The following is a 14,040-nucleotide window of genomic DNA, read 5'->3' on the forward strand; positions in this document are numbered from 1 at the left end:
CTTTACCACATAATACCTGAACATGATATTACAGCGCACAAGAAAGCTTCCATTTATTTTCAACCTGTCTCAAGCTCACCATTATGCTTCAGATTTTATTCTTGCATGAGAAGGATACTCGCTTCAAATGAGAATAATACTGTTTCTTGGACTTAGAAGCCAAAACACAAATTTCTTTTATGATAAAACAAAATGTTTGACTAGGGAAGACCGTGGCATCTATGAAATTATAAACTAAGCTAATAAGAGTATTGCTTTATTCAAAGAATAGGAAACCAACCTTGAAAAGCAACATGAAACCATTAATTTCAGTGCTTTTTGTCTTCAGTGCTTTGGATACATGCCCAGCCAATATTAAAATAATAGATGGAAACACTATTTAACCTAAGTGCATTTGCCTATTTGCCTGAAAAATAAATTTATGCTGTAAACAAGTAGCACTTCTTTGAACGACTAACATTATTTGGTCATCTGTGTCTCCTATGCTTATGCAAACACTGGATTGGCTTCTAGGTATGACTGGAACATCTGGTAACTAAATGATTTGTATTTGTTCTCTGAGTAGGGTTACAGTTTGAAGTTAGTCTCTCAGAATGACAGAATATGACTTGGGATTGAATGATAGTAAAATCTTTTTCAGAAATGGGAATATTTTGAAAAAGGTGTTGTGGTAGATAACTGCGTGACCGACATTGAGAGGCAGTGCCTAACTTCTTTGCACTATGTAGTGTGCATATGTTTTCAAACACTTGGAGGGTTTATTCCAGAGGTTTGCTACCTTCTACTATGTTTTCTACATTAATTTCCATAGTTGGTGAAAATTAGGTACCTGGGTTCTAAATATCTGATATAGTTGTCAAGTTTTAGGATCAGAGAAAAATTTCTGATGGACTCGTACATAAAGAGTGTTGTTTTTCCATTTTTCTACCTACTGCGTGATCTGTTTCATTGGCTTTAAGGATGGATTTTTCCTGGAATTAATTTCAATGCACAATTTTTTAATATGTCTGAAACTTGATATGAGTGTGTATTTGTGTTCAGTATATGAGACATACGTAAAAATTGCATGAGATTGTATGGATTTTACTCATGCTGAGACTAGATATGTATCTTATCAGTGTTTCTCTTTCAGACTGCAAATGGTTACGTCTTATTTTTTCACATCCCATCAGCAAGAGACAAGTATCTTTATGAGCCAATGTATCCCAAGTAAGTATTTTAAATTTTGCATCTTCAGAGTATGAAAAAATAGGACTAGACAAGCTCTAATCAGACTTTATTATAAAAAAATATTTCCTTACAAAGTATGCTTTAAAACTTGATGAATATATGAACCATCATTCCTGTGAGTTAGAGTCAGTGCTGAGAAGTTGTGTCTAACTGAATTGCTGTGTGCTGGTAAGATTTGTTAGGTCCGTCTTAGAAGCTCTCAAAATCCTAAATAGTAGGGTTAAAATTGTCTGATTTTTTAATTTGAGGTAATCTGTTGTATTCATGATCTGTAACAAGCTTTAATAATTCCTGTTGAATAACTCACTTGATTAAGTCATGTTTCTTAGTAACTGGTAAGGTGCAATTTGAAAGTAAATTCCTTTCTGCCCCCCAGCTTGTAATAACTTAGAGATTTTTTGAAACAAAAAATCTGAATATTTTTGAAAGAATATAAATACCTTTTAGTAAGAATATACAAAAATATTTTAGGTGCAGTGTGTTATGTTGTCAGTTTCACCTTATTTTCCTTATTGTGAATGGCAATACATTTTATATGTTTAAAGTGTGACTGTATTTTGGGTGTAGTTGTGGTTGACTTAGTTGATTTTGGATTTGGCAAAACTGGAAAATACTTAGGACAAATTAAAACCTCAAGGAGTATATGTATATGTGTCTGTGTTTAGATAGGCAGAATCTGCAGTCATTGATTGGATCAAATTTGTCAATGGGAATAATAAAAGACTTCTGATTTCTCATTGGCTAGAAACTTCTTTTTTTTTAGTATCCCATTACTTACCTTCATCAATATGATAGCACTAGTCAGTTTAATTTTTCTTCACATTAATAAAATGAGTTAAAATTGGTTGGTGGGTGTCTCTACATGGGTGTCTCTGAGGAGCTGGATAACCTAGTACGTCATGTAAGAGGAAGACTTTTTTTTTTTTAAACATAACTGTTAAACCATGAATGTAGGCAAGTTATATTATTTTACTTCCCTCTTTGGAGAACTGAATAGCATTTTTTAAACTGACTTTTCACATCTGGCTTACTGCTATCAGAAGGAAAAAAAAGGGCAGACAATTCATTGCTACAAACTTTTGGAATAAATAAAGGGGTAGTATATCCTCAGCTTCCTTCATCATGCAAAAAACTAATTTATTGTAATTTATTGTAAGTTTTTCTTATTCTCTTGGGAAAGTTGTGGGTTTTTCTAATTGGCAACTGAAAACACACGGAAATATATATAAAACATGGAGTAAGAGTTAAAAAAGAAGGTTTGGGAAGTTCATTTAGAATGTCACGTGTAGGAAGGCTTGAAAATATCCATTAAGCCTGTCTAACTTTTATGTTAAAACATTTGTAATTGATTTGTACTGTCAACCTAAAAGCACATGTTTTTTGGAAAAGTCTTTGTTAGTTGTGTGTTGAATGGTCAGGGTTTTAAGATACATTTGTATAGCCCAAATAGGGCTGATTCTGTAGGTGAGTAAGACAAGGTGTTTGTCCCTAGAGTGTTTATAATAGGTTGCTTACAATCTCCTAAGACTAATGCATGTGCTTACCTTTAAGAAGATGAATTATCTCACTGAATTTACTGAGATTACTAGTCTGTCTATATTTAGCCTTCAATTTTGAAAACCTACATAAAATTACTGCTGTTCTGATTATATTAGATCAAAAGAAAGACACATGCATTTGTGGGTGAATTATGCCTGGTGGGATTAATGTCAAATTATTCTTTAAGGTGTTATTATGGAATGAACTTTTTTGGTGCAGATGCAGATACAGTGCACTGCCTGTGGACAGTTTCACTAATTTGCTTTGTAAAGCAAATACTTGGAGGGGAGGTGGGAATATCAAACAAAAAAACCTCCAGTCCAAAATGAACAGACAAATGAAACCAAAAGCCAGAATTGAAACTAACTTTCTTCTGGCATATGTTCATTTTCCAAAGGCATTATTTCATTGAAATGCTTGGATTTTATTTCTGCTGGGCTAAATAATACCAAATTCATTTTATTAATTTTATTCACTCTGAAGCCATTAAAAATTGGTTAAAGCCCTTGATGTGTCTTGCTTTGTGCTTGAAGGGGGAGATCTTACTCTTTTCTCCCACTGTAACTGTGTGTTCTTGGCTCCTTCCTCTGTGTTGGCAGCAGTGATTATGCAGCTGTGCCTTAAGTAAGGTCGGGTTGCGCACCTGATGGGGAAACTAAACCTGCCTATCTCCATGCTTTACCCCTCCCCGCCTCCTCCCCTGCATTCGAGTAGCTGTGTTTGCAAATTGGCATTTAATAAAAGTCTGGATTAGAAAATGGTGACCTTGAAGTAAACTGAGCAGCTGCACTGTGAAGTTCAAAATCATGGAGTCACTGTTTAGTGATACTCGTATTAATTCTTATAGTTCATGATAAAACAACTGCTTGCAACATTTTTTTAACTGTCATGCAGACATTAATTAGGACTTGCCCAGCTCTGTCATATATGGTTATTTACCTATGTTAGGCAAAGTGAGAGGGAGGGTGGTGGTTTTTGTGGAGAGTATGAGGATGTCCTTGCATTAGTGATGTGATGAGACAGCTGCTGGAAAAAATGTCGTAAAAACTGAGGTGAATGGACAACATGTTCACATGTAGGTTTCCACATTTTATGTTTTGAGGTAAAGACTTTTTGCCTACCATTATTTGCTTTGGATGCTGCCAGCACATAACGTAAAGTTAAGAGACATTATAGAATATAACGTGTTGGGGTTGGGGTTTTTTTCATTTGTTTGTGTTTGTTTGGTTTTGTTGTTGGTTTTTGGGGTTTGTTTGTTTGTTGGTTTTTGTTTGTTTTTTTTTAGTCTTGTGAGCACACTTTTGTCAGTGCTCATAAAAGTTCAGTCTTGTTCTACTTTTTAAAATTACAACTAATTCATAATGTTTATTAACTGTCCGTGTCTACTAACTTTTTGTAAGCAGAATGAAGCCTGTTCTTTAGTAGCCTTTCTTTAAATAATAATGGCCAGTTCTGACAGAAATACAATATTTCAATGTAGTGACTACAAAAAGAAAGGAAAACACTCTTAATTACAACTTAAATTTGAACAGTGCAGGTCAACATGTTCATAAGGTGAGCATGCACTGGGATTACACACCAGTAATGTCCTCAGCTGTGCCAAAATGTTGTACAAGATTCCTGGTTTAGTCAGTATCCTGAAGTTGAAATTGCAGCTAGGTTTGTTCACATACAAGGGAAAACTTTGAGAAAGATTGTGTTTAGATTCTCTTGTCAGCTTAGCTCTCATTTAAACAAAATGTGCATATTTTACCATAAATAAAAAGCCAGAAAGGTGGGCAATAAGGTGGGCAATATGATAGATAGACAATTGCTTGACTTCAGTGGGTTTTTGCTGTCTTCCAGATTGGGACACTGGTAGCTGAAAGTTACAAGTTCATATGATATTGGTGCTTTTTTAAATAACTGCTTTAAAATTTTCTTGATAGTGGTTCAGTCTTGATTTGAAGAAAAGGATCAAAAGAGTTGGAAAGCTGAAAAACAGAATCAGTCCTCATTTGTCTGTATGGGGGGGGGATGTTAGTAGAGAAGATGTATGGTCCTTCCAGTTTATAGTTGCTTTTATACAGAGTTGTTGCTATGTATGGCTGTTGAGCAACATGGTCCAGAAGAGCTTGCCTGTGTTTGATCTGTTAACAGAACTGTTCTGGCATACAGCTGTTGTGTAAACTGTAATTACACCTGCAAAAATTTTCTGCCAATACAATTTGAACAAAATGTCTCAAGGTAGAAAGCAAAACAACATTGCATGGGAAGTGACAAAAACAATTCTGTTGTTTGTGACTCAGTATGCATTGTAGTATATCTAATGACAATATGATTTTTTTTTTCCCAGGGCCAAGTCTCTCTTTTTTATCTCACTCTAATCAGCAGAGGTTTAGTAAAAGAGCTAAAGTGTGAGTTGAGGCTAAGCTGTCATCCTATTTGAATGCAAGAGTCTTTGCTTCCCCTTATTTTTCAGTAGTGTAAAACAAAGAGATTTTGGAAAGTAAAGCTGAGTGAACTTCACCTGAACTCTGCTATCGTTTGTTTTTAACTAGACAGAATCGTAGCCTAGGAAAATTGATTTCTGATTTAAAAAAATGCACATTTGGCATGGTTTCCTCCTTTTCATATCAGCCTATTTTAATGGTCTTTATATTCTGAAATGCAGTGCTTTAATCGAAGTGCTGAAATCCAAGATTATTAACTTCAGTGGTTGGAACCCACAAAACCTTTAGTTTGTTCTATCAGCAATTGAGGACATAGCTCTTACGAAGTTGATAATATATTAAATGCTTAAAGAAAGTTGAGTGGGAAATTCTTTTTAAGTACCTTTAAACATTTAATCAGTTTAAAATATGTAGTATAGTAAGAGTTAAGGAATTCACCTGTTCGGCATTATGCACATTATGTGTAAAAATCTGTTATTACATTTATGTGAGAAAACAAATGCTCATGTCATAAGTGCAACATTCTGTCATGAATTCTGAGTGTATATATAAAGAAGGAAACTTTTAATTTTTTTTTTGCTGGAATCCATTGATAGTTTTTTGTCAAGTTGTAATATTTTAGGAATGTTATGCATTGCAGTTTTTCTCTCAAAGAAAATACTTCTGACTCTGTTGATCTTTGGCTAGGCATTGCCAGTCTGTTCTTGGAGCAAACAGATATTCATGCTCAATGACAACCTAAAGTATCCTGCTTAATTTGCTAGACTAAAACCAGGAAAAAAAGCAGTAATTGTAAAGGGTTTTATTTTTTAAATTGAACTGAGTAGTCTGCAATTTTCATTCTAGCTCATGGAGACTTTGCTCTGCTTCAGAGTAGAGTTGGAAGAGAATCAGTATTGGCCATTAGCCCACATTCTGGGATACTTTCCTGCAGTGAACACAAGTACAAAGTCCCGCTTCAATTAGTTCAGTCTGGTTTTACCATCCTATTACTGCAGTAATTACAAGATAAAACATGAAACAAAATGTATGTATGGTAAGATTATAGCATGTTAAAATAAAATTTATCTCTGCCTGTGAGAGACTTAAGAAAAATGACAGGGCTTTGTAAGCAGTGGCAAGGTATGGTGCTAATTTTTTGAGTAGTTTCCAAAGGAATTTGTATGATTCCTTTGTTTCACAGTGAAGAGATGCATAGCACCATCATAGTAGAGGTTTCTCTGTACTGAACTGATAGTTATTTCTGTGTAGAGGTTTGCCAAGGAGAGTAACTTAAGTTCTATCACTTGAAGAGACAGCATGTGTGACTTAATGCTGAGGATACTTTTGCCTTTAAAAAAGAGAACCTAAAATTAGCCTTTACATGGATAATTAACTAAATGTGGTAGGTAGAGATTCTCGTGTCAGGTTTTTTCATATCCTCAAGTGGTGCCTCCAACATTTGGGGAGTGATATGAATGTTGTGTAAATTTAGAATGAGACCTCAATACTGTAGATTATTAAGTCCTTGAAATTACTTTAAAAATTGAAGCTGTTTTCTAACCAGTATGAGTATGTGAAGAAGGTAGTGTTTGTATCCTGGTTTACCATGCTGTATTGTTGCTTATACACCTGGTTACTTTTTTCATGTGCTACTCTTTCTGGCACTTTTAAAAGCTTTTACGTTTTCTGTGGCATGCTGGTTCATAGGTGCCATAAAGTATCTCATCAGTGGACAGTTTTTTGTGATTCAATAGACTTAAGATTAGCATGTGCAAAGGTTTTGAACTTTAAACTGTGCAAGGGTAATCAGTGAGGTGTACAGTTAATTAACTTACAAAATAGTTTTTGTTCAGAATTGAGCTTCTGCTAAACTTTACCGGTGTGGTTTCCCCTGTGAATTGGTTTTGGCATTGTTTGGAAAAAGTATTTTTAAAACTGGATTAGTGTAGAATTTTTATTAACTCTTATGGCACTTGGTAGCCCTTGATGTGGCTCAACTGTTGTCAGGAAGTCTTTGCAACTGGAATAATAATTTGATAAAACATTTAGCTTTTTTACATTAATGTTTAATTAATATGCTAGTTAGTTAGTTCTTTCTCAAACCACAGAAACCTGCTAATACCTAGTTATGTTGTAAAGGCTGTACTAAGAATTACTTTTCTAAATCCCTATTCATTTTTTATAGTTGTTTTCATAGACTCTCTTTAATTTTGTTGGTGCAGCTATTGCCAATCTGTGTGAATATGGCTCTGGATCCAGCCAGACATATTTAGTCCTCAGGTGGTGCATTTCTGCAGTGTATGGTGAAGAGATGCAGATTTAGGGGTGAGAAGATGCTAATTGCACAAAAATCAAAGCTCACAGGGTTTTACTTATTTAAGAACCATTCCTAAACAGCATTGTAGGTGGGGAATTCTTAGCAAAGAATCACATGTTTAAAGTAATAATGGAGGCTATTTGAATCAGGTATAAAAAATTGTCCTCAGCTGTACAGTGTTCACTTTACTCAAGTGTTCACACTCAACCATTTTAAAATGGTTAATAAACATTATGTAATTGTGCTAATGCAACACTAATGACTGTTGTAATTTTTTTGCTTTCTTGCTGTCAAGGAGATTAACTCTGAGTTCTTGGTGATGTAAATTCATTTAGAAACACTGCTCTGGTTTCATCACATATGTATTGGATGAAACATCACAATTTTTAATTTTTTTTGGTCCCATCTCTCCCCCTCCAAGTACAACTGAAGAAACCATTTTAGCAGCAACAATTAAGAATATCGTAGCCCAAAAGCAGTATAAAAATATTTTACAATTCAAAAGATATTTCCTGATGAGAAGTCTGGAGTCTTTACTTTTTTTTCAGTGAAATATCTCCATTGCTTCCCACACAGCTGCAGTTTAGCTAGTGAGACTGGATGCTACTGACTTGTTATTTGTTTGTTTCTTAAGTAACACAATGTCTGCCATTAGGCACACTTTTTTTTTTTTAAGCACAGTATTTTTTGACTGTGAGAGCATCTCTGAACTTTTCTAAGCTATTGTGCAACCATAGTTGCTACCTATATTACTATGATTACCCCAGATAGTACAGTGGAAACTTAAATCCCAATTTAATGCTGTTTCTGCCTCTAGACAAGAATTCTTCAGTAATAAATAGAAAACAGTGGACATTATTTTGCAATACTTAAAGCAGACTAAAAAATATTATGTGTTACATACCTCTGTTGCAATTATAAAGATGTCTTTTAAATAAATACACACTTTCAGATTCTGCTGTAATTAACTTCCTCAGTATTTCTTAGTTGCTTTTGCTGGCAGTGACCAAGTTTGGCAATATTATTTCTGAGTGAGTTTTGTCCGTGGATCATGTTGTAACACTTAACTGCTGTACAAGTAATGGAAGACATTAGTGCAGTACCGTGCACCTAGTTGCCTGTTGTCCTGTTTCCTCCTCCTTGAACCTTCCCCTTCCCTCTCATAACAAACTTCAAGGAAGTTCTTCCTACCAGTTGAGGGGAGTCTAGCTGGCTATGCTTTTGCATGGTGCTGCCTCCTTCTTGAATTTGGCATGCTTTAGGTTTGGTGTGGGGTTTTTTGTTGCCTGTTTTTAAAAAGAGGCAAGCATTCCTAATCTTTCCATATTTGAGGTTTTCTTGAATAGCGGATGAGGTTGGAGATTTTTCTCAATTCTGAGTTTTGAGTGATTTTGTTCACAGGCTTAGTTACATTAACAGATGCCATGCAAATAAGAGGGATTACATTTGATTCGACATGCAGCTGGCTGGTCACTGGAACCGCGTTCGCTTCTCTCAATTTTTGTGCAAAGTGAGTTACTTAAAGTTTGGCTACAACAGTAGCAGATGCTGATGTGGCAACCCAGACCAAACATTCTTTCCTGATTTTGTCAGCTATGCATTCTTTGTTTAAAGGTCAGAGTAATTTAACCAGTAAGGCTGACTCATGCAGATGTGTGTTATATGAACACAGTGTACTTTTGGTTGCACCCCCTTTGCACCCATGCTAGGAGTTTCTTTTGAATCAATGAATTAAACATAATCACAGGCCATGAATGGAAATACTGGCATTTTTGGATGTACCTCAGCTCTGTAAGTGGATCAACCTCTTGCACATTGGGTAAAAGAACCCATTTTGGGATGACAGTGATAGAGCCCCAGTGGAAAAGATAATGCTCCACAGGTGGTAACAAATTTCCTGAAACTAGCTCATGAAACTGAAAATATTCAAATATTCTTACAAGCTGTTTTTTTATCAAAGGTGTTTAAAGAGAAAGAGCTTGCCCACATGGATATTTGAAGTTTCTCTTCCAGCAAAATATGTCACTTAAGCCATGCTGTTCCCATTCTGGCTTTCTAGTTTGTGTTGTGCAGAAATACTGTGTTTACACTTGGTTAAGTACTGTGGTCAGTTAAAACAGACATGTTATGTGGTGTGTTATACCAACCTGACAGTAACGTTTATGCATTACACAACCTTTTTCTCTCAGTTTTAGTTGTTTGCTTACCAGATTCAGCTCTACCACTGATTCTTGATAACCCAGAGTCATTTCATCTAGTTTTGGAGTATACTCTCTGGAACTATAGGTCCACGTGGGTTGAAAGACATGTTTCCAAACACCCACGGTTTTGTAAATTTAAAAAAAAACCTTCAACAACCCCAGAATGATAGTATTAGGGGAAAAAAAAAGACTAGTTAATTCAGGCCTCCTGTCAGTCCATGATAGCTAGCTTACATGAAGGGCTATTCTTTCCTAAGACAGCTGCATGTTGTAATTAATTTTCTTTCAGAATGCAAACCAAACATTTTAATTCAATGCTTATACAAGTTGCCATTTTTTGATGGTAAATTAACTAATCTTTAAGTAATTTTTCTCACTTTTCGCTATAATTTTTCACAGCCACCATGTTGTTTTTTTCTGCAAAGATGATACTGTTTCCATCTCCTAACTCCAGAATGTCAGAGGTTGTCTTGCCCTTATCTTAGCTAGCATATATCTTTGTTCTTGCTACTTAATAAGAGGTATAGTGCCATCAAAGAATAACAGATATGAATTTCATGTTATGCTATGAAATCGTAATGAAATTGTGGAATTTGATAACAACTGAGATAAGCAAGGCAGGAAAGAGATTGAGATATCCTTGTGGTGTCAGACTTCTCTAAAACTGCCTCTGCTTTGGTTTCTGCCATGTCTTAGGCAGTTATTTTGACTACCCTGATGTAAATTAAAAGAAGTGTTTTGTCAGTTAAAATACAGGTAAAGATTGCATAGATTTGTATATCTGTTGTTTCTGACTATTGAAGTTGTACTAAATTGTAACTTGTCTGAAATACCTGTTTCATTCAGAGTTTGCTTTGTTTGCTACCATAATGCTCATGACATGGATGAGCTGGATGACGTTACACTATTTGAGATTATATGTCAGTTTTCATTTAAAAAAAAAAAAAGTTAATGAAGCACTTGGGACATCTGATAACCAAGACAAACAAGGAATGCTTTAATGATGCTGTATAATAATGTATAATGGTGTTGTAAAATAATTATTAAAATGTGAAATTTAAATGAGGAAGATAAAAATGAGAAGCTTTTTACGTCTAGAAGTTGATATTGTGTAATGGTCTGTTTAAAGGAAGGGAATCAGTGTGCAATCATCTCTTTTCTTAGTACATCTTAGGTTTATTGTTAATTTACTGTGGGGAGATATATTCCTATGAAGTATTGCAATAAATGTCTACCTGTTGTGTTACGCATGCTGAATTAATATTATAAACATTGATTTGGCAAAAGAAGTGGAAGAAATGTGAACATTTTGCAGTCTATAATATCTGTAATGCATCCTGGAAAAGAACAAATTGGAGATACTTAAAAATTCAACACAATGTAAACAGTTGAATATTAATTTATTGAATCAGAAGTTCCACTGATATGTATCATTTATTTTAGGGGTATTAAGACAGGCTGCACAGCTCTGGTAATGTTCATTCTCTGTTAGTTGTCTTATTTTGCCTACATACTCTTTATAAACATATAGAATGATTTGATAGAGTAAACATTTTGTGCTAAAATTATGTCATAGATATTCAGGGTTCTTGTGGCAGGTTGCACGTGACTGGTATATATATATATATATATATATATATATATATATATGAGAAAAGAAACCACAGGAATGCAAGTCTGTAACTCTTACCTCTTCTGAGGGGCAGCTTGTTTCAACTGTGTTTCTCTTCTGTTTTAGAGGAAGCCCACATCTGAAGGGAACACCACATTATAAGGAAGAACAGTGTGCTCCTTCATTAAATCTAGAAATGAAGAAAGTGCTGGACTTGCAAGCCTCTATTACAAGGTATGTTCACTAATGAGGTCTTAAAAATTTTTCTGTATATAATGGTACTTTTTAAAAACAGAAGGGAAAACTGGATGGAAAAAAAGACTTCGAGTAGGTTTTTAGATTTATTAATAGTAGGGACTAATATAAGTAAGTTACTGTTAGTGACTAGTAAGTCTGAGGAGGTAAAAAAGTAAATTGCTGTTATATATATGTTAATAAAGAGCTGTTATTTTCCTTTTCCACACCTTTTCACCTGAAGCCTCTGAATTTCAAAGTTATAATAACTTAGAGGGAGGAGGTTGGTTTCTTTTTTTCCTAACCTGCCCTCCTTAGCAAATATTTGTGTCTTGTTAAACTAAGACAACGTGTTAGAGATTTCATGGAGACATAGGTAGGTAAGAGCAAAACTCTACGTAGCATTTCAGCTTTTCTCCAGCTACCTGCATAGGGTCCTTTTTGTCCTGGAAAAGCCTTTTGTTTACCTCTTCTTCTTTTGTGGTGATTGCCTTCTCTGTAAATGAACTTTGAACATATTAAATAAGTATGTTTGAGAAGTTGGTGAGCATTGGGATGAACTGGCAAAATAATAAAGTGCATTTTGGGGAGAGGCTCCATAACAGAAAGCAGTTGTTGGAAGACATGCAGTATATTCTGGAAGAAGCGGTCCTGGTTGTAATCTGCGTGCAAGTAGACTAACAGTAGTCTTCAGAACTTTGGAGATGTTTGGAGAAGGATTTAGGATAGGTCTAATTTCTCCTCCATCAGTTTGCTTAGACTACAGATTTGAAAGCTTTTTGGATTATTTACAGCCTAGGCAGTATTGTTAATTTTCTATAGGATAGATGAATAATTGATTGTCGGCAGGAATGTCTTAAGGGTAATGAAGAGTCTTGAAATGATCTTCAGCAGCTAATATATCAGTTAAACAATTGCTCTAACAATGCAGATCTGTTAATAAACAGTGATTGCGGGAGAAAAATAGAGGTATATACCATATTCTGTCAGCTCGGTACCTTTACAGTCTGGATGACTTAGATGTTTAGTTTGTAATTTATTTGTAACTTTATATCCTAGTTGTTGGTACAGGAAGCAGTAATAATGGTGTTTATTACATTAATTGATTTTTCATGACATTGGTTTGAGATGCAGTTTTTTTGGGGATTGACAAATATTTTTGTTAGTTTGCAGTCCATGTTAGAAGACCTACTTGTTGCTACTGCTGATGGATTTCTCCATCTTGTTCACTGGGATGGTATGACCAATGGAAGGAAGGCCATCAACCTATGTACAGTTCCATTTTCTGTGGATCTGCAGTCTTCCCGAGGTAGATTTTGGGATTTTCTATTGCTTACGATAGTTACCTCTTGGTGACACACCATCTAATATAAAAACTTGGGCAGAGATGAGAAAATTTTGCCATTTGTAACTGTGTACAAAATAGCCTGTTTAAATTAGTTTTTTTCTTTGAATTAATAAGTAAACATCTGAAATGTCCAATATATGTACAATATACAATTGTACAATATATCTGTGTTCACATCTTAAACGACTGATATTCTCTCAGCAGGTTCATTTTTGGGCTTTGAAGATATTTACATCAGAGATATGGAATACTGTGCCACGCTTGATGGCTTTGCTGTTGTTTTTAATGATGGCAGAGTTGGTTTCATTACACCGATGTCAAGTAGATTCACTGCTGAGGTATGTTTCCTTTGGTATTTCTACCCTGTACGGTACAATAAGTACATTTTCTTTGGTCTCTGTATTTCAGTTAGCTTTCTACTTTAAATTCTGTTCAGCTACAAAGAAACTAAAATTTAGCATGCGCTTAAGAGAGAACATAAGAACAAGACTATTTCATTTGAGCTAGATTGGTCTAGGGTTAGTATCCGTGGGAGAACATAATTGATAGTAAATTTAACTTTTGTTTATTTGTTCAAAATGTCATTATATAGATGGTCTTATTGTGTCTGCAGCAGACTTCCTCTTGCTAGTTACAAGTGTGTGGTAAGAAGTGATTTCTCCTATGGCTAAATATCGTAGGTAATATTTCTAGGTTTTAGCCCTGATCAAGTCTATGTCTGTCACATAATGACAAATGTACTTCAGAATTTGTTTTAAAGGAATCTTTTCCAAGTGAAATGTTTTCTTACATATAATTCAGCTTAAAAACTAGTATGTTTTTTCATTAGATATCTTTATTTTAGTTACAGAAAACCCAAAAGAATACGTCTAATGTCCAGACTTCACACAGTTATAATATCTGTGATTTCAGCTTTTGCAGATGGGAGTTTATTTCCCTGTTTTGTGTTTTCTTTTCATTCTTAGTACCATATACTGGGGTTCTTTTATGCAGTATGAGGTTGGTTTTTGGGTGGGTTTTTTTGCCTTATAGATATTGACCTGCTTTGATTATTTAGGGCTCAGATAAACAGTTTCCTTACCTGACATCTTTCTGTAATTTATAGTAAGAAGAATGAAACCAGATGTACATATACTGGATTTTGT

General features: G+C 34.8%; 1 protein-coding gene across 7 annotated transcripts in view; it reads left to right on the top strand.

The window, feature by feature from the left end:
- The window catches only part of RIC1 (RIC1 homolog, RAB6A GEF complex partner 1), a 49,011-nt gene that overhangs the window by 14,167 nt on the left and 20,804 nt on the right, over positions 1-14,040 (top strand). For 6 of the 7 annotated variants that reach the window (XM_027709643.1, XM_027709647.1, XM_027709646.1 and 3 more), the window contains exons 3-6: positions 1,133-1,209; positions 11,440-11,547; positions 12,714-12,856; positions 13,097-13,233. In XM_027709643.1, coding sequence (XP_027565444.1) covers positions 1,133-1,209; positions 11,440-11,547; positions 12,714-12,856; positions 13,097-13,233 — 465 coding nt within the window. The remainder of the gene's footprint in view (positions 1-1,132; positions 1,210-11,439; positions 11,548-12,713; positions 12,857-13,096; positions 13,234-14,040) is intronic. The other variant, XM_027709644.1, reaches the window with a different exon arrangement.

Source organism: Neopelma chrysocephalum, unplaced genomic scaffold (assembly GCF_003984885.1).
Source record: "Neopelma chrysocephalum unplaced genomic scaffold, ASM398488v2 Primary Assembly neopelma1_96814, whole genome shotgun sequence".
In the NCBI taxonomy this organism is placed as follows: Eukaryota; Metazoa; Chordata; class Aves; order Passeriformes; family Pipridae; genus Neopelma; species Neopelma chrysocephalum.